Here is a 17638-nt window from a genome sequence, read left to right as displayed (position 1 = left end):
TTCTCCAAGATGAAGGACAAGGAAAGACATCTGTTGTATGACCTGGAAATCGATTGCTTATAGATAATAGAATGCCTCGTCATTGCATGCCTCGCTACTTGCGAGGGGAGTCTTTCTGTCCATTAGAAATCCCGAGAGAGCACCATCAAATCCTCACATAACAAGGAAAATACAATAAAGTAATCGATATTGTAGTGTTATCATGAATCACCACCTGTGCTCTGCATTTGAAGAGCCAGCCGCATAATGTCCACCAACACCTCCGCAGCCGGCAAAGAAATCTTAGGTATATCGTTACAAAATCGCCAAACGAATTAGAGAGCAACATCTTGGAAGCTTGAATGTCCCGGTGTTTGAGAACCAGATCCACTTCCTTCCTCCGCTGGCTCTTTCTCCTTTTCTGTCTCCTCAGGCTCTGGTGCAGCAGCAGGTCGAAGAGCAACCTTATGCTGATCACGATCCTCGACTCGAACTTTCTGCTCGTCTGGCACGGAGGTCTTTGCTTTCTCTTCTTCTTCTACTTCTGATTCACCATCGTCTTCCGATTTGGGGGCTTCTGTCTTTGGTGTATCCTTTGCAGGAGGCGTAGGTGGTATTGCTTGGCTTGAACCATTTGCATGCGCCTCGGCTGTGGGGCTGGCCACAGATTCTCTTGCTTGCTCAACCGGGGGCTGCTGTGGTGGATCCGCTTGCACGATTTGCCGTTGTCGTGGATCAGCATCAAGATAATACTGTCTGACACCCACAATTCTACCACCTCTCTCGCAACCTTCAACCCATTCCGGCCTAACGACAGGAATATTCATCTCCACGGCCTTCTCCCACGGCAAGCCTCTTCCTTCAGTAGTAACGAAATGTGTGGTGTCGATCCTGACAGTATCCGCCATCTTTGCCCCTATCCTCTCAACAGCCCTCGTAAGACTGTCTCTCAGCTGCGCTGGTAGAATACCAGGTGTAATGGTGATTCCACTCAAGTCTGTCATCTTGTGCGTCTTCACAACAACCTTCTCACTGCTGAATGTGCCAGCACTCGTCCTCAATACCAAGTGAAAGGTGTATTCAGTATCAACTGCCAGCCCACTAATTTTTGTGCTCTGCATGACTCCTGGTCTGGGAATGTTGCCTGCTTTCTGCCCATTGCGGAACAAGGAGAGAGAGATGATGTCTGCGGTCGCAAGCTCGATAGGATCCCACTCTAGGACAACTGATGTTTGTGTAGCATTTCGACAGCGGAGGATAGGTGCTGAGGGCTCAGATTCACCAAAGGAGCTGTAGATCGCATCTTGAAGCGCCAGGAAAGAAGCTTGTGATTTCTGTTCGGAGGCGAAGTTGCGGGAGACGGTGATATCGACAATGCTTCCAGAAGATATATTAGGGGGCAGCAGGATAGAGGGGAATTCGATCTAAATGAAGCACCGAGTTAGTCGGTTGAGCTTGCTAATGTGTGCTGGAAGAGTGCTTACAAGTCTTTTGTCTTGGGTCAGCAAGACCGCGACACCTGCATCAACTTTGCCGACTGTCAATGAGATCAGCATCTTGGAGATGTGAGTTGTAGACTTTTTTGAGGTAGAGAGATACGTTGCGACAATTTCGAGCTTGCGAACGCGACTTTAAAGCTTGAACTGCGAAGCGATCTGATTGGTGGAGGAACAAGGCTGGGCAAACTGGTGCGACAGGCAAAGCCTAGATAAACGAGACAGATTTCAAGGTCTGAGCATGAAGGCACCATTATAGACATTGCAGTTTATTTTTGACAGAGTGAGGATCATAATTTAAGGCTCCTTGATGTGGGATGCCGGTACGGAGCCTCTGGACCTTCTGGTGCTTTCGTGGGTTTCTTTTTCCAGTACAATGGTCTCCTTTCTTCCTGAGCTTCCTGCCCCAAAACCATCCTGGAGGGCTTATATTGGTATCGACGTTTGAGAATTGCCTCCACAGTCAAGTCCGTTTGGTACACCAAATCCGTATATTCCTTCCTTATGATCGATTCGTGAGGCAAGAGTTGTGCAGTCCCAATCAGCGGCTCGCCATAGCCATCGATTCGATTTCCATCCGGCTTATAACCCTTCTTCCTCAATGATTCCATGAAAGCATGTCTGAGTCTACGAGCTACCCAGCTGCGCACTGACCGATGGTTCTCAATGTCCTTTCTTGCTATGACAGCCCACCAGAATGGCTCTTGTCGCTCTTGCCAGCGTTTGACAAACATAGGAAACAGAGCGTCGGTAGGATATTCGATTTGTGGGGGAGTAGTTGCCACATAACAGTATTCCTTCGTGTACTTTGCAGCAAACGCGTTCACGGCTGGGATAGTGAGAGGCTTTATGGCTGAGTAATTAAGGATCTTCCGAACGCCGGTTTGAGTTGCTTGAGGAAAAGCCATCGCAGAAAGGTAAGGACCGTAGAGTATCAGAAGAAATGAGAGATTGTGTGTTTTCCATCATTGATACATTGTGACTGATCTTCCCCTCATCCAACGAGAAAAGGGAAGGAATTTGGCGTTCTCGGAGAGTCAAAGAAAAGTACAAAATATCTTGAGTTCGGCTCGCTTCCTAAACAAGGCAAAATGACTAGCGCCGAACCCGTGACGCACAGCCCCTCCAACACATCAAACAACTCGGGTCTACATTGCAACAACAACTGCGACTTTGAAAGACCGGAATCTCTCTCTTCCAACTGACACGAAACACCAAGAAAAAAACACACACAAGAACTGACCAAGAGAAATCGCCAATATGCCTAAGAATAAGGGAAAGGTAACCGACTCCTCATTGCCACAATCGATCCCAACCCCACGAACAACTGCTAATGCGCGCAACAACAGGGAGGCAAGAATCGTCGTCGAGGAAAGAACGAAAACGACAACGAGAAGCGCGAACTCACCTTCAAAGAAGAAGGCCAAGGCGCGTCCCCTCTGCCATCATCACAAGCCAACGACCACTAACCCCCTCAACAGAATACGCGCAAGTCCTGAAGATGCTAGGAAACGGACGTCTGGAAGCGCTCTGCTTCGACGGCTCCAAGCGCCTCGCTCACATCCGCGGCAAGCTTCGAAAGAAGGTCTGGATCAACCAAGGCGACATCATCCTGCTTTCTCTGCGCGACTACCAAGACGAGAAGGGCGACGTAATCCTCAAGTACAGCGCTGATGAGGCGAGATCGTTGAAGGCGTATGGAGAGTTACCGGAGAGCGCGAAGATCAACGAGACGGATACGTATGGACAGGAGGGCGACGGGGACTGCAATTTCGAGTTCGACGAGGATCGGAGTGAGAGTGAAGACGAGGAAGGCAAGGACGGAAAGGCCGTGGATATCGATGATATCTAGGCTGCTGGACTTGAGCTGCGGTCTTCGTGGCAAGGGGTCAGTGGGCTGGTGATGGTGGTGGCGAAAAGAAAAACTGTCTTCTCTCTCAGCCCTGGGATTGTAGTACTGCATCCTGGGAACCTCGACAGCAATTTTTCTTTTGTGTGGTTTTGACTGGGCAGTGGATTTGCAGTGGGAGAGACGTTGTAGGTCCACTGTCCAGGCCTTCCTTAATTCTTGTTGTGCTTTATCATGGGGAGGAGTCCAGATTCGTAGGTGGTTCCTGGTGACAAACTTCGATTCGGGCACTTCATAGAATAGAAACACGCATTGCATTTACATTTTGGATTCTCGTTTTAGGTGATTAATTTAACGCTTAATAAACTCGAACTCCCCTTGACGTGATGTCTTGCTAATTCTAACCCCGAGCCCCAGAATAGCCTGACATTCACAACTCCATTTACACCCAAAAGTATGCATGAGAATTGAACTACTCAGTCCCAATCGTCATCTTCTGCTTCATCATCTGTGTGAATGTTAGTGTCATATCTAAAATATAATCAATGTGAGCAGCTTACCACTTGTGCTAACTTTCTTCTTCCGTTTTTCTAAAGCGTCAGCTAATGCATTCGCTAATCCTCCTTCACCAGAAGTTGCTCCGGCAGGAGGTAATCCGCTTCCTGCAGGCCCAGTGTCTGCTCCTCCAGGAACAAGTGCTCCACTTCGGTCTCGGACTAAGCTTCGATCAACCTTCTTAAGCGCACCGATACCACCAGCCTTCTGAATACCAGCTAACAGATCTGACCGACCGCCGGAAGGTTGTGGTAAAGCAGGAACTCCGGATTGATAGCCGGAATCGCGGTTTGGTGGGGGTGGCGGGGGAGCGGGTGGTCCACCAAACCCTCCAGGAGGCGGTGGAGGTGGGGGAGGAGGTCCACCAATAGAAGGCATTGGGGGAGGTGGCGGGGCGTTCGATTGAGGTAGAGGAGGTGGGGGAGGAGCATTCGATTGAGGCAAAGGGGGTGGCGTAGGCGCACTTGATTGAGGCAGAGGAGGTGCGTTTGATCGAGGTAAGGGCGGAGGTTGAGGCCCGCTGTCTCTCGCTGGAGGAGGTGGAACAGGACGAGAAGATGGGGGTAGTGATGAAGCAGGGGGAAGCTCTGTGCGAGGAGGCAATGAAGAAACAGGAGGACGTGACGAGCTAGGGGGTAGAGGTGGAGCCTGAGAAGTTGGCGCTGATGGTGTCTTTGGAGGTAATGGAGGGGGAGCGATTCCATTTGTTGGTGGGACGGAATGAGTATGAGATTGTGAAGTTTCCCTGGAGGGAGGAGGGGGTGGAACTGCGCCTCGGCTTGGTGTTGGAGGTGGTGCAGTATTTCGTTGTCCCATAAAAGGAGGAGGGACGCCGAACTTCGAGCCGCTCTCTCCTGGCTCGTACCCATCATCATTTGGGGTTTTTGGCGGCCTTGGGGGAGGAGGTGGTCCAGGGTTGGAAAGAGTTGGAGCATGACCTCGTGCCGGAGTCTGGTTTGGCTTGACGGCGAATTTCCCTGCTCCTTCGAAAGGAGGTGGGGCTGCAAATCTGGGCGGAGGAGGACCTCTAGGTGGGGATGGCTCTCTTGGAGGGGTTGGTTCTCGATGAGGTTCAACTTTTGCAACAGACCTTCGAGCTGGCGGAGGCGCTGGAGGAGCTCCTCGTCCACGTCCTGTAGGAGCACTTTGAGGACTCTCTGATCGTGTCCTTGATGCCGCAGCAGGCGGGGGTGGGGGAGGCGCCTTAACCCTCTGATTCTCAACGCCATTGGCCGGCGAAGAGACAGATTGTGCTGCTTGCTGCTGCCTGATGTAATCCGCAATAAATTCCTGGTTGTCCCGAATCAGGTCATCTGTAATGCCCATTTGTTTCAAATCATCACCCCAGGTTTCTCTCCAGTTCGGGTCGATGGCGTCCAGCGCAGAAAACTCAGAATTTCCACCTTTAAAACTTCCCCCAGACATCCGGTGGTTTCCTGAAGGCGGAAGAGCATAACTTGGCGAGTCCGGCGGAGTTTGTATAGACGGCGCTGAAGTATTTCGGTGGCTACCAAAGAAGCTACCCAACCGCCCGTGTCTGTGGCCGCCATGTTGCTGCCCTGACCCGCCAAATGCGTTTGCCCGTGTTGCCTTACTAGCATTCTTCTCCCTATCGTTCATCTTCTTCAGGAACGTCTTCGCTTCCTTCTCATCCACGAATGATAGCCCGACGAGACAATCCTCGGTCTCAAATGTATGAAAGAACGTCCTATCCTGATTGTAGCTCCATGTATCGTAGATTTCCTGATCCCATATTACTCCTCGACCGGCAGGCTACACAATGTTAGGGTTCATTCCTTGCAGCAACCAGGATGAAGGCAACCTACGGAGATATCTACCATCTTCAGCCAGTATGTATTTCCCACCAGATCATTCGCAAGCACCGCGGCCCCTTGCAAGCCAGTGTAGGTCCATTTGCTTCGATTGGGATACGCAACATAGAGTCGGGCAACGGCCACAGCCTGGATCTTGTTCGAAGCCTTTGGAACCTGCCGCTTGACCATCTCCTTGTCATCTTCAGTCAGTATTGAAGGCATCGTTGCTATTCAGACTTCACTTGGCCTCAACGGCTTTGTAGATAAGGACGCCCCGCAAGCCTCGCCGTCTTGTTTCTCGGGATGTTTTCGAAATGAAAGGTGGTCGTGTGGGAGATTGGCCTCGGATCGTAGTGCTCCCTGGGCGCATTGGATCGTCGAATGAATGTCGATGTCGTTGCCGTTGTAAGATTGATGAAATGAATGTTGTGAGATGGAATTTCTAATGAGGACTCCAGGCAGCCGCACGAGAATGATTCCATTCACTTGGTCAAACGTCGGGGCTGTAGTTCTGCTGAGTGCCTGGCAATCGACGTAACCTTCAGAAGCGTCCAGGTCTGAGCACAGGCTGCACAGCCACTCATCCGCCACAAGAAGTCAAGAGAAGCAGAAGGCGACTCGATGCGAATCCCAACGCGCGTTTAATAACTACACCCAGAAGGCACTCGACGCTGTGCAACTCTGTGTCACCGAACATTACCTTTGCTCAACGCCACTGAACTGACACTCTAATGGTCGCTCTTACTCCCGAACTCAAAATAGCACGGAAGCAACAAACAGCGAGAGAATCGGTGTTTCAACGCCTGGAATCCAACATGGGAACACTTTATATGTGCTTATTAGCCAGTCTGAGCTGGTGCTTTATTATTCTTGCCTAGCTACTGGCCTCCAGATCTTCCCCCCATTCCCTGGCTTCCTAACGCCCACCCCAGAGGCTTTCGTTCTCCACGGTTCTCAGATTTTAGATTGTCTGGTGTCAAGTCAGCTTTCTGGTCCAAGATCTTCCCAAACCTCCCAACCGCTGAAAGCATACCGGAGAAGCATTACTTGTTCATCTCCTTAGCCCTAGCTTCACGTTCTTCCTTAGTACCCTCTTGCTGAGCACTGAAGTTGTCGGGAACGGCGGGTCCTGGATGAGCTTGGTGGTAACGGAATTCGACCTTGTCACCCTTGGGTTCGCCTTGGTCATGGAGAGGATGAGTGCTTGCGGTCGAGTCTGTCTTGGAACTGGAATTCTTCATAACATGTTCAGTGGCAGCGCCAGGGGCGTGGTTGTCTGTCTCGTCCGGTCCAGCAGGCATTGTGATTGATTTTGTATCGTAAGTCTTGAAGTCTTGAAGGGTCGGTAGATTGAAGAAGATCAGAAGATTTTGAGAATCAAAAGAAATAAGAAATGATAGCCTGCTTCTTTTTAAGGAAGTGAATTCGATTAAGTTGCCCCTCCCAAACTATGACGTTGTATACTCTGGGGAAATCGCATGAGCGGGGCGGACCAATCGTTCCACACTTCTCGAAGCTCGAAGCCTAAATTTCTGACGCGTCTCCAAGACTCGACCCTCGACTCATCAAAGAAACATAGTCAACCTCTCAGACCGTTCTTTACTCCAGATCGGTTTGAACATGATTGCCTTAGATGTCTTCCGCGAACGGTGATCAGCAGCCGGTGAAGCTGTCGCTCCCTCTGGTAACCCGCCTCCAAGGCCCCACTAGACGCAACACTAACACACCCAGAAATATCAGCAAGAACTTTTTCAAGAGCTCAGACAAAAAGATGAGCTTGTCGTTCTCGCTCGCGGCCTCGGCCTCCTCCGGCTTGTGACAAATCTCCTCCACTCCTACGATGCAGCCGGGAGCAATCTCATACTGGTGGTTGGAACAGACGAGCGTGAGAATGGGTGGATCGGGGAAGCTCTGGCTGAACATGCCGCCATCAGCATGTCTCTCAAGGCCAGAGGCCTCAGTGTCGTCAATACAGATGTCATGAGTGTTGGAACAAGAGAGAAGATGTATGCTCAAGGAGGCATATTCAGCATCACATCAAGAATTCTTGTGGTTGACCTTCTGACCAGTTTGCTGGACCCAGAGACTATCACTGGACTTGTGGTTTTGCATGCCGACAGAGTAGTTGCTACATCTCTAGAAGCCTTTATCCTTCGAATCTACAGGCAGCGGAATAAGGTGGGGTTCCTGAAGGCATTCTCAGATAACCCAGAGCCTTTCACTACCGGGTTTGCCCCGCTCTCCACCATGATGCGGAATTTGTTTCTAAGAAATGTGTCACTCTGGCCACGGTTCCAAGTGGTGGTGGCTCAAGCCCTCGAGGGCAAGAAGAAGGCCGAAGTCATCGAGTTGGAAGTCCCAATGTCCGATTCTATGAGGGACATTCAAAATGCTATTATGGAGTGTGTGGAAGTCAGCATTGGAGAACTCAAAAAGAGTAACTCTGGTTTGGAGATGGAAGACTGGAATGTCGACAGTGCCCTCTTCAAGCAATTCGATATGGTGGTCAGGAGACAACTTGATCCAGTATGGCACAGAGTCAGCTGGAAAACGAAGCAAATTGTCAATGACTTGACTGTCTTACGAGGCATGCTACATACTTTACTCACTTATGATGCAATTTCTTTCAATCGGCATTTAGATACCATCTTAGCCGCTCATTCCCCACCGTCTGGATCCACAAGGCAAAATCAATCTCCTTGGCTATTCCTTGATGCAGCTCATACCATATTCGACACTGCTAAAAGAAGAGTCTATACTGGCAAACCGACTCAGGGAGATGCGGATAATATAGATTCTCTCCGGCCAGTCCTTGAGGAGCAACCTAAGTGGGCTATTCTGGCGGAAGTTTTGGACGAGATTGATCGAGACCAATATTTCAATCCTGTGGTTCGTGATGATTCAAATGGAACCATCTTGGTCATGTGTACAGATACAGCACAATGTCGACAATTACGAGAATATCTCCAAACTATGCATGTCCGTCCCGAGACTGCTCAGGTGGATGATAACGACGAAGAAAGAGAAGAGAACGAGCCGTCGGCTGCATTTATGATGAGACGAAAGCTTCGAGACTATCTCAAATGGAAGAAAGAGTTTGCCAAAATCAGTGCAACACTGTTTTCTGAGAATCAAAATGCCTTGAATGGCTCTGCCAATACAAGGAACCAACCGAGCACCAGCTACAGAGGGAAACCACCGGCGAACAAACGAAGACGAGTAAGAGGAGGTGGAAACGCTGGTTCGGGTCCATCACGTGCTGCTAATGGCAGTATTCTGGCATCAGAGGATAGACCGCTCGAAGTTGCTTCCCTGATGTCCGAGATTCAACCTACAGAAGCAGAATCGGCTCAAAAGGAGGAAATCCTTGCAGACCCCTTGGATGATATGGAAGATTATAACCAGCTCTACGAGATGCAAGATCTTCTTGTAATCCATGCTTACGACGGAGACATGGATGAACATGTTCTCGAGGAGGTTAAGCCCAGATACATTATCATGTATGAACCGGATACTTCGTTTGTTAGGCGGGTTGAGGTCTACCGTTCCTCTCACAACGACCGCAATGTACGAGTTTATTTCCTCTATTACGGAGGCTCTGTTGAAGAGCAACGCTATCTTTCATCTGTTCGACGAGAGAAGGATGCCTTCACAAAGCTCATCAAGGAGAAATCAGCAATGTCTGTCGTCATGACACTCGATGCTCACGGGATCGAGGATCCCCAAGAAGCCTTCCTCCGCACCATCAACACCAGAATCGCCGGTGGTGGCCGTCTAGCAGCAACAGCCCAACCACCTCGCGTTGTCGTAGACGTCCGAGAATTCCGCTCATCGCTACCCTCCCTCCTTCACGGCCGCAACATGGTCATCGTCCCTTGCATGCTCACAGTGGGTGACTACATCCTCTCGCCCAACATCTGCATCGAACGCAAGTCGATCAAAGATCTCATCTCCTCCTTCAAAGACGGCCGTCTCTATAACCAAGCTGAAACCATGCTCCTTCACTACAAATCACCCATGCTGCTCATCGAATTCGACCAGAACAAGTCTTTCACACTCGAGCCGTTCGCAGATCTTTCAGGCAGCTTGTCATCTGTATCCTCCTCCAATGCCTCCTCAGACCTACAATCCAAGCTCGTCCTCCTGACCCTGGCTTTCCCACGTCTCCGAATCATCTGGTCCTCATCCCCCTACCAAACAGCTGAGATCTTCGAGTCACTAAAAACTCAAGAGCCAGAACCAGATCCCATCACCGCAGTGCGAGTCGGGCTAGAAGGCGGTCAAAAAGTTGAAGATCAGAGCTTCAACAGGGAGCCACAGGATATGCTGAGGATTGTGCCAGGGGTGACGGGTAAAAATATCAAGAACTTAGTGGTGGAGATGGGGAGTTTGAGGGATGTCGCTAATGCGAGTGTGGAGGAATTGGAGCCGGCTGTTGGGAAGGAGGCCGGGAGGCAGATTTATAGGTTCTTTAATAAGAGCGTGCTTGAGGAGTAAAATGTATGAAAAAGGTGAAGTGATTCGCCTGATAGCAATGCACCAGATGAAATTAGATCAGCGGTTTGCTTGAGACGAAAACACAAAGAGATTCATCTCAATCTCCGAAATCGACTTCGGACAAGAAGGTGATATGCTGTAACTCGGGAGCTCGGATTGACCCACCCTTCGAGGCGATGCAAACAATTTCAATGTACCAGAAAACCCCACATTGAGTGCGATGTGCAATAAAGTGTCAGGTAGATGATCCACTCTCGACTGCGAGGCCAATTCAAATTAATGATAGAACAGAGGCGTGCATTATTTGAAAGTCACACAGCACGCACTTTGGAACTACATGGAAAAATGCTATATCCCGCAGCAGTTACAACCACCAATTTCACGTCACCTTGGATTGATAGAGGAAATATTTCGCATCAAGTCGTTATCATTCGCTCTACTATCATCGAAAGAGAAAAAGCTCATTGGTCTAATGCCGGGTATTGCAAAGAAAGTCCACCGTTAACGTATCATCCATTCCGTCCCCTTTCTCCCCTCAAGTCTCCTCCCTCTCCATTCAGCCTCATTCACTCCACCATATCCCGACCATACATGATCGTGTCCAAACCTCTCTTTATAACAGTCGATTATCGTCGAAAGCTTTGGGGACGGTCGATTGTGAAAGGAGGAAGTTGTCGAATGAGGCAGAGAAAGCAAGAAGAGACTAGACTCTGCTCGTCGTGTGGTGCGAGTGCATTCCGCGATTTCTCCAACGACCGCCTCCCCGACCGCAGGTTAAGCAGGAGATGATGATGTCGAAGAGACTGGCGATGGCACCGATGATTGCTTGCAGTACAGAGGCAATGCCATTGACGATGGCCATCAGGCAGTTACCGATGGTGCGGAAGATGGATTCAATCTGTTTGAAGTCTTGTCAGCAACTGGATTTCTTAAAGCTTGGCGGGGATAACTTACGCATGATACGACGGCACCCATTGTGAAGTTGTTGCGCTGTGCGACTTGACTGTATGTTTCGTAGAGGTTTGTGTTGGTTGATTACTCAAGATGAGTTGTGATTTTGTGGTATGAAGAGGAAGGGAAAAAAGCTTGGAGATCAGAGGCAATAGAAATATATATTCACCTGCTTTACGGGTGACATGACACGAACTTTGAGCGCGTCATATCAAAAATCGAGAATACTGACCAGGATCTGCCGTACATCAGGTCCTCAATGACGTAGCACCCCATGTCATTAAGCTTTCACTTTCATAGGTGGTGAAATCCCCATTTGGGCCAGGGCGTAAAACAAATGAGGTGGTTGGTGGGGTGAGAGTTCTAGATTGCAAAAAATCAAGGCAGTGACAGTTCCGGATAGGCGAGGATGAGCGTTGACGGCCATTTTCATCCAGGAACGCCACAGGATCGGCCTGAGTGCACACACCAGATGTGGCTGGTGAGGTCAACATTTTATCTCACCCAATGAGAAGTGGTTATCTTGCATCAGCCACATGTTTAAAATACCCTGGATACTTCCCAAAAGGGTGGGCCGTGATGGTTTGAACGTTGATCTCCGCTAGTTCTGGTGGTTGCACGCCTTATCTCCGGAACAAGTGACTCGTGAGAGTGTAGGTGCTTTCGCCGAAACGTAACGAAAATTGTGTCGCTTCAGGCGCAGAGTTTGCCCCGAAACTGAGATTCTGAGATTCTGAGGGAGAAAACCATGACGTATGCGGCTACCAGGATACTCGAGGCTATTGCACGGGACTTTTTGATATGGAAGTTTTAAAATGCTTTAACAGGGGAAAATATTAAGGCAATTCGAGAAAATTTGAGACTGCTCGTTTGAAAAATCTATGCCCAGCTCGTATCAACAAATTCGATGATGAAAGCGGCTGAATGGCAAACACAGGAAGCATGGTATTTGTCGAAACTTGGCTGATCCACCAATTGGAAAAGATGACGCTAAAGAGATTCCTATCGCGAGCTGTATGAGCGCCACAAAGCTTGATTGTTAGAATCTGTCAAAAGGAGACGCTTGGCTCGAAGTCGAGTATGCTTTCATAAAGCGAGGGAAATTTGAAGCACTTCTTTTCTCACGGAAACTTGCAAAAAATCCCGATCCTTCTGGTAGATCAGAAATTACGGATCGGAAATTTCGACATTTTCTTGTATCCTTGAAGACAAAACTTATTCTTTTTATTGGTGTTCTTGCACCGAGATGCAGTCGTTGCTCCATTGAGTTTGTCAAAAATATCTACCGACAGAAAATATACCTGGGTGTCTATCCTTCAATATGTTCTACATTATATATCCTGAGGTCCGCCTAGCAGGACTCAGAAGATTTGACAATGGCACACGTTGCTGATAAACTGAGAAACGGAAGGAGCTCATGGGACTGGCTGATCATCCTTCTTCAGAGGCAGAATTTCAATCTTGTAAAGCCATTCGGCTACACCACGGCTCCCCAAACACGTCGTTTCAGTCTTCTTAATTCCTTTGCCTTCTCGGTGCGCTCGGGCTTGCATTCCCATGCTCAAATTGAAAATGGCTTCTTCGGTATCCCCGTCGGGGAATCCAACAACAGTCAAGGACATTATAGAATCCAATCGATTCAACGAGTGTTTCAACGGTCGCCAATGAAGGTCGTATTTGATTGCCGCGAATTCTTTTGTGCTCGCCGATGATGGCAAATAGAGAGGTCGAGGTCGAATATGAGGATCTGGCCATACCTCACTATCATATGATAGGACCTCTAATTCCAAGGTGCGGAGCTTCGAGTTCGAAAGATAGTTAAAGATGTCTCGAAGTAAATGTGATTGCATGACATTGTTCGAATATGTGACTTTCAAAGAGATCACCCACTCTGCCATAAGGCGAAATCTATGAAAGAAGCGTTCGCCCCAAGTAGGGTTGTTGAAGACGAATCTTACGCCTTGGTAGAATCTCGGTCTGAGTTCATCGTATAACTGGCGGTTAGTGAGGGAGAGTGCATCAGCACACCAGCAGCCCGTGTTTCCAAGCCCGACGAGATCGACGTTGCAAGGCTGATTATGTTCCTCATGGAAGAGATGCTTGTACACTTCCTCTCGAATTTCAGCTGGCAAACTCAAAAGGAGTGATTCGGGGCCGGAGGCACTTTTGTTGGAGCAGGAGGAGGAGGAGGCAGTTCCCAAAAATGTGCCTGCTGATTAAAAGGTAGAAGTTAGTTTTGCATCAAAGGTTAGAGAATATCTGTGAGAGCGAAACCTACTTGCTGATGATGATTTCCGAGAGATGCTCATTGTCTCTGGGCCAGGCTGTGCCTTTTTTCAATGTGGCAGACCTTGGATAGTAGAACGAGGTGCTCACAAGAAGAGATCCCGATGAGAGATGGTGTTTTTCAGCAATCCGGATGCTTGAAGCCGGTTGGTGCCTCGGCGATTTCGAAGGGAGAATGCCGGGAACTGCCAAGGCAAGGCTGAAATTTTTAGCGCAGGGCTGATAAATGTGCAGGAAATATTTTAAAATCTCTTGAAAATTCAATGAGCTTTCATCAACCTTTCAGCTCACATGGATCTGACACCAATCAAGATCCCAGGAAAGAACAAACGCGATAGTTGCAAGGCGGCAATTGCACAGAGACAAGCCTTGGTCGGTTGCCTAGGTATGAAGATTGCACAACAGCCACTGACACTCTGAATAGAAAAAACCTCGTGGAAGACCACTCAAGTTACAGATATCCAATGCAGGTTCACAACCATCTACTTCTGTTCCAGCTGTCAAGAAGTCGAAGAAACGAACCCTACAGAATATCAAATCTAAACGAAAAATGTCCTTCCTTGAGAAGCTCCCCACCGAACTATTGGAGAAAGTTTTCCTGTATTGTATGAATCTGGAGCTGCCAAGAGCTAGCCCTGTGATCGCTGGAAAGCTCAGCAGTGAGACTGTTTATTTACACACGATTATCTCTGCCTTTGGCCCTACATGGGACAGGTGGCACGGACGACGCAAGCGTTTTCTGGGGCGCAATGGAAAGGAGCCGGCCAAGATTAATGACACCTCTGAAGGCGACCCAAGACTTCAATCCGCTATTTTGGGTCTTCGTTGGGCAACCCTGTCTCGTTTACTGGGAGCCAAAGACACATGGGTTCAGAAGAATGGGCAGGACAGGTTCTCCAAGCCCGAATGTATGTTATCCATTAAGTACTCTTTCGTAAGACCCTTGACTCTAACAAATTTCAGATTTTTTTAAAACACAAAATTCATCTTCTGATGGTGATGGTAATGATGATGATGATGAAAGAGATAACACCTCAGCAGAAATGACTGCTGTCGAATATTTCAACAACGATTTTGCGAGCTTCTCTGAATTTATGCGAGAACGGGATGGAGGTTATATCTGGGAGTCTTGCAGCTGGAGCGTCAATAAAGATGTACACCAGGATACGGAAATTCCTTCAAGTCTTTTACTTGGTCCATGGACGGAAAATAATATCAAGCTACTATTCTGGGCCGTCAAGTCAGGTGCAAGGATAGACTGGCTGAATTCCACAAGCGGAGAAGTAAGTAAATTTCTTCTATGAAATTATGTTCTCACACTGACCTCGTCTAAGGTGGCACTCGAAGGTCTCAAAACTGCAATTACTACAGGAAATACAAAAGCCATCCATCTTTTGCAGTGGTACGGCTTGGTGGAAAAACTTGATGTTGAAACATTGCTCTGGACTTTTCGCAACGCGGGGGGCGATAAGATTGCAACTGTCAACCAAATCTTGAGAATAGGAAATTTCTCCTATCTCTCGACCAAGTTGAAGGACTTGAGAAAAGTGCAGCGGGAACTCTCCGACATGGAAGACGAATTTTTGTATGAGGGTAACCAAACCAAGCTTGATTTTGTGAAGGAGATAAAACAATCCCAAACGCTTTGCAAGTTTTGGTAAATATATTTTGATGGATACCTTTGTACAAATTCAAGGGCACAAATGAATTGTATTTGAAGACTCCAATTATGGCCCAAGTCATGTGACACTCTTTCATCTCAAAATTCTGGCGTCCAAGCTTCAAAAACACCTCAGCTCATGGGCAACTCCACCGTCCCTGAAGAGTAGCAAGAACCAGCTATCGATCGCAATAGCTTCTTTAGTTGCTATGCGGTCCGCTTTTCAAGCTCCTGTGCCATCATCAACTTTGCTCAGGTTCCTCAAGTCGCAGTCAGAGAGCATTTGCTTCTTCAGTCCAAATCCTCGGCCGGGCTTTATATTTGATCATGCAGCACCTCGAGGTATTCCAGGACGACCAGGCCTAGTTAAATCTCCTTCGAAATCATCTGCGAGATGTCTCTCGACGACCGCTCTGCGAAAGGCAACACATGAGGCGAATTTTCTCAATGTCGAATTATTATGGCCACACTCAGCCGCATCGACTATAAACACCCAATCGGCCCACTCTCGCGGATTAGCTCGGAGGAGGAAGTTTGAATGTGGAAGAACTTTGATTACACAACGTTCGTCATCGTCAGGATCAAAAAAATGGCATCAGAAACTCTGGGGAGTCACGTCCGCGAAAGGTGGAAAGCCTCTGCGTCCAGATGATTTGCCGTCAACATTATTCGGATCAGAAGAAGGGAGTGATACTTATATGTTCAGCCTTGGGCGGCACATATCTGCAAAGGCGGCAGCGCAGCCCAAGCTTCGCTGTACGGAATTGGATGAGATTGGGAATGTGGTTCTTGCCAGTGGGGAATTCAAGAAGAGCGAACTGATTGCAAAAGTATATGAGCCCATGCAGAAGCGTGTCTCTGTTAGAGTACTAACATTTGTTTATAGTATGGACTCCTACCACGAGATTTACGAAAGATTGACTCGAGTCTCCTCCCCCACATCCTCGTTCGGCCCTCAGCAATCCTCATCAATCTACTCCACCTCCGAGTTCTCATTAAGTCTAATCGAGTGCTGGTATTTGACGCCTATGGCACAGTAGATTCGTATAATCAGTCGGCGTTCATATACGATTTGGAAGATAAGCTCCGCCAGAAGCAAAACTCTCCTGCTGCTGGAGGACTGCCATATGAATTCCGAGCTTTGGAAGCAGTGCTTGTCTCGGTAATAACAAGTCTCGAGAAGGAGTTTGAAGGGGTTAGGAAACCAGTCGTTCGAGTTTTAAGAGAACTAGAAGAAGACATCGATCGAGACAAGCTCAGAGCTCTCCTCATTTACTCCAAGAAACTCGGAACATTTGAGCAGAAAGCAAAGCTTGTCAGAGACGCCATCGACGAATTGCTTGAAGCAGACGATGATCTAGCAGCTATGTACTTGACCGAGAAAAGTCACGATCTGATGCGCGGAGAGGATGATCACACAGAAGTTGAAATGTTGCTAGAGTCTTACCATAAACTCTGTGATGAAATTGTGCAAGAATCTGGGAATTTGGTGTCCAACATCCGTAATACCGAAGAAATGTCAGTTCCTGCCTGCCTTTCAACCGATTTGTTTGCTGATAGGATCACAGCGTGAAAGCGATCTTAGACGCTAATCGCAACTCTCTCATGCTCCTCGACCTCAAGTTCTCTATCGGAACCCTAGGGATCGGCTCGGGAGCGTTCATCGCCGCGCTCTACGGCATGAATCTTAAAAATTTCATCGAAGAATCCGACTTCGGGTTCTGGGGTGTCACGGGCTGGAGCATCGTTTTCTCCGCCATTGTCTGTAGCTACGGACTCGTAAAATTACGGAAAGTGCAGCGACTGAGTATGTGGGGTGAAGATGGGAGAAAGGGACGGAACTGGAGAGACGAGGATTTAGGTGTCGTGAATCGGGAACGTGGAGAGAGGAGCAGAAGGCTGAAGGAGGAAAGGGCAGAGGCCTTGGAAGAGAGGAGAGCAGAATTGCAAAGACAGAGACATGATCATGCGATGACTGCTGCCGCGGCTGCCAAGGCAGCGCAGCTTCAAGCCTATATCGCAGCTTCCAAATCAGCGAAGAAGGTGGTGTAATTTTATACATGGGTGGAGTTCATTGTATTGGTGGCGTTGGAGATGCCGCAGGGGGTTAATGTGGCGTTTGGGAGCAGATGACTAGATAGGTATCTACACACTTCTCTCTCTTCCTCCCTCGCGCCTTCAAATGTCGAGAAAGAGCAAAAAAATTAACTTCTCGCAAGATAAGGGGCTCGCTTTGTTGAATGGGATTTGTCTGGCCATTAAGTTTGTCCATCCAGCGGCAAGAAATTTCAATGAGAAAGGCGATAAGTATCACAGAGGATATATAAAATCGGAAGGCTTTTGTTCACGGTCTATCATGGGGTGACAAGAAAGAACTTTTGCTGACGGTGCCAATGTTCCAAAGTTCCCTGGTATGTTGAAAATGTTGAGATGTATGAAATTCTCTCACCTCTATTTATGGTCGTTGCCTTCAAGTGAATCGCCCTGTCAGGATCTTTATTGCAACATCACAATCTCCCTGTCACTGCTCGCCTTTTACTTTGTTCGTTAT

The 17638-nt window shown here is 48.4% G+C and overlaps 10 protein-coding genes across 10 annotated transcripts; 4 read left to right on the top strand and 6 right to left on the bottom strand.

The window, feature by feature from the left end:
* Positions 1-314: 314 nt before the first annotated feature.
* Positions 315-1535, bottom strand: K444DRAFT_539270 (uncharacterized protein; the record flags this gene model as incomplete). The annotated part of the gene is made up of 2 exons (XM_024875611.1): positions 315-1403; positions 1464-1535. 2 exons carry the CDS (start codon positions 1533-1535, stop codon positions 315-317), a joined length of 1161 nt encoding a protein of 386 aa, XP_024731611.1.
* K444DRAFT_111422 (uncharacterized protein) lies at positions 1491-2530 on the bottom strand. The gene has a single exon (XM_024870325.1). It carries the CDS (start codon positions 2381-2383, stop codon positions 1766-1768), a length of 618 nt encoding a protein of 205 aa, XP_024731610.1. The 5' UTR covers positions 2384-2530; the 3' UTR covers positions 1491-1765.
* A 98-nt stretch (positions 2531-2628) lies between these two features.
* K444DRAFT_618072 (nucleic acid-binding protein) lies at positions 2629-3640 on the top strand. The gene is made up of 3 exons (XM_024881249.1): positions 2629-2756; positions 2825-2903; positions 2957-3640. Exons 1-3 carry the CDS (start codon positions 2736-2738, stop codon positions 3325-3327), a joined length of 471 nt encoding a protein of 156 aa, XP_024731609.1. The 5' UTR covers positions 2629-2735; the 3' UTR covers positions 3328-3640.
* A 160-nt stretch (positions 3641-3800) lies between these two features.
* On the bottom strand, positions 3801-5915 carry K444DRAFT_634404 (WH1-domain-containing protein; the record flags this gene model as incomplete). Its single annotated transcript, XM_024883737.1, has 3 exons — positions 3801-3832; positions 3885-5652; positions 5706-5915. 3 exons carry the CDS (start codon positions 5913-5915, stop codon positions 3801-3803), a joined length of 2010 nt encoding a protein of 669 aa, XP_024731608.1.
* A 364-nt stretch (positions 5916-6279) lies between these two features.
* Positions 6280-7148, bottom strand: K444DRAFT_618069 (uncharacterized protein). Its single transcript, XM_024881248.1, has 2 exons — positions 6741-7148; positions 6280-6663 (listed from the first exon to the last, which is right to left on the bottom strand). Exons 1-2 carry the CDS (start codon positions 6992-6994, stop codon positions 6648-6650), a joined length of 270 nt encoding a protein of 89 aa, XP_024731607.1. The 5' UTR covers positions 6995-7148; the 3' UTR covers positions 6280-6647.
* A 178-nt stretch (positions 7149-7326) lies between these two features.
* Positions 7327-10190, top strand: K444DRAFT_539213 (MUS38-like protein; the record flags this gene model as incomplete). Its single annotated transcript, XM_024875607.1, has 2 exons — positions 7327-7377; positions 7425-10190. 2 exons carry the CDS (start codon positions 7327-7329, stop codon positions 10188-10190), a joined length of 2817 nt encoding a protein of 938 aa, XP_024731606.1.
* Positions 10191-10893: 703 nt separating this feature from the next.
* On the bottom strand, positions 10894-11165 carry K444DRAFT_539300 (uncharacterized protein; the record flags this gene model as incomplete). The annotated part of the gene is made up of 2 exons (XM_024875616.1): positions 10894-11088; positions 11145-11165. 2 exons carry the CDS (start codon positions 11163-11165, stop codon positions 10894-10896), a joined length of 216 nt encoding a protein of 71 aa, XP_024731605.1.
* A 1722-nt stretch (positions 11166-12887) lies between these two features.
* On the bottom strand, positions 12888-13677 carry K444DRAFT_111372 (uncharacterized protein). Its single transcript, XM_024870324.1, has 3 exons — positions 13420-13677; positions 13032-13353; positions 12888-12940 (listed from the first exon to the last, which is right to left on the bottom strand). The coding sequence occupies exons 1-3, from the start codon at positions 13448-13450 to the stop codon at positions 12922-12924; spliced, it is 372 nt and encodes a 123-aa protein (XP_024731604.1). The 5' UTR covers positions 13451-13677; the 3' UTR covers positions 12888-12921.
* A 25-nt stretch (positions 13678-13702) lies between these two features.
* Positions 13703-15156, top strand: K444DRAFT_597746 (uncharacterized protein). The gene is made up of 4 exons (XM_024878501.1): positions 13703-13799; positions 13852-14335; positions 14391-14710; positions 14762-15156. Exons 1-4 carry the CDS (start codon positions 13719-13721, stop codon positions 15086-15088), a joined length of 1212 nt encoding a protein of 403 aa, XP_024731603.1. The 5' UTR covers positions 13703-13718; the 3' UTR covers positions 15089-15156.
* Positions 15157-15223: 67 nt separating this feature from the next.
* Positions 15224-17534, top strand: K444DRAFT_597743 (cora-domain-containing protein). Its single transcript, XM_024878500.1, has 3 exons — positions 15224-15917; positions 15974-16605; positions 16656-17534. Exons 1-3 carry the CDS (start codon positions 15297-15299, stop codon positions 17137-17139), a joined length of 1737 nt encoding a protein of 578 aa, XP_024731602.1. The 5' UTR covers positions 15224-15296; the 3' UTR covers positions 17140-17534.
* Positions 17535-17638: the final 104 nt, after the last annotated feature.

Source organism: Hyaloscypha bicolor (genome assembly GCF_002865645.1).
Source record: "Hyaloscypha bicolor E unplaced genomic scaffold K444scaffold_129, whole genome shotgun sequence".
Classification (NCBI taxonomy): domain Eukaryota; kingdom Fungi; phylum Ascomycota; class Leotiomycetes; order Helotiales; family Hyaloscyphaceae; genus Hyaloscypha; species Hyaloscypha bicolor.
The sequence above is the reverse complement of the archived record's forward strand: the minus strand, read 5'-3'. Positions and strand labels throughout refer to the sequence as shown.

Bases quoted from the DNA above. Each gene is read 5' to 3' on its own strand.
- K444DRAFT_597746 (XM_024878501.1), top strand. From the start codon at position 13,719: ATGGATCTGACACCAATCAAGATCCCAGGAAAGAACAAACGCGATAGT. The intron at 14,336-14,390 runs GTATGTTATCCA...AACAAATTTCAG, and splicing joins CAGGTTCTCCAAGCCCGAAT to ATTTTTTTAAAACACAAAAT. The intron at 14,711-14,761 runs GTAAGTAAATTT...ACCTCGTCTAAG, and splicing joins TGAATTCCACAAGCGGAGAA to GTGGCACTCGAAGGTCTCAA.
- K444DRAFT_111422 (XM_024870325.1), bottom strand. From the start codon at position 2,383: ATGGCTTTTCCTCAAGCAACTCAAACCGGCGTTCGGAAGATCCTTAAT.
- K444DRAFT_618069 (XM_024881248.1), bottom strand. From the start codon at position 6,994: ATGCCTGCTGGACCGGACGAGACAGACAACCACGCCCCTGGCGCTGCC.
- K444DRAFT_618072 (XM_024881249.1), top strand. From the start codon at position 2,736: ATGCCTAAGAATAAGGGAAAG. The intron at 2,757-2,824 runs GTAACCGACTCC...GCGCAACAACAG, and splicing joins TGCCTAAGAATAAGGGAAAG to GGAGGCAAGAATCGTCGTCG. The intron at 2,904-2,956 runs GCGCGTCCCCTC...CCCCCTCAACAG, and splicing joins CTTCAAAGAAGAAGGCCAAG to AATACGCGCAAGTCCTGAAG.
- K444DRAFT_111372 (XM_024870324.1), bottom strand. From the start codon at position 13,450: ATGAGCATCTCTCGGAAATCATCATCAGCAA. The intron at 13,354-13,419 runs GTAGGTTTCGCT...CCTTTTAATCAG, and splicing joins TCGGAAATCATCATCAGCAA to CAGGCACATTTTTGGGAACT.
- K444DRAFT_597743 (XM_024878500.1), top strand. From the start codon at position 15,297: ATGCGGTCCGCTTTTCAAGCTCCTGTGCCATCATCAACTTTGCTCAGG. The intron at 15,918-15,973 runs GTATATGAGCCC...ATTTGTTTATAG, and splicing joins AGAGCGAACTGATTGCAAAA to TATGGACTCCTACCACGAGA. The intron at 16,606-16,655 runs GTCAGTTCCTGC...ATAGGATCACAG, and splicing joins ATCCGTAATACCGAAGAAAT to CGTGAAAGCGATCTTAGACG.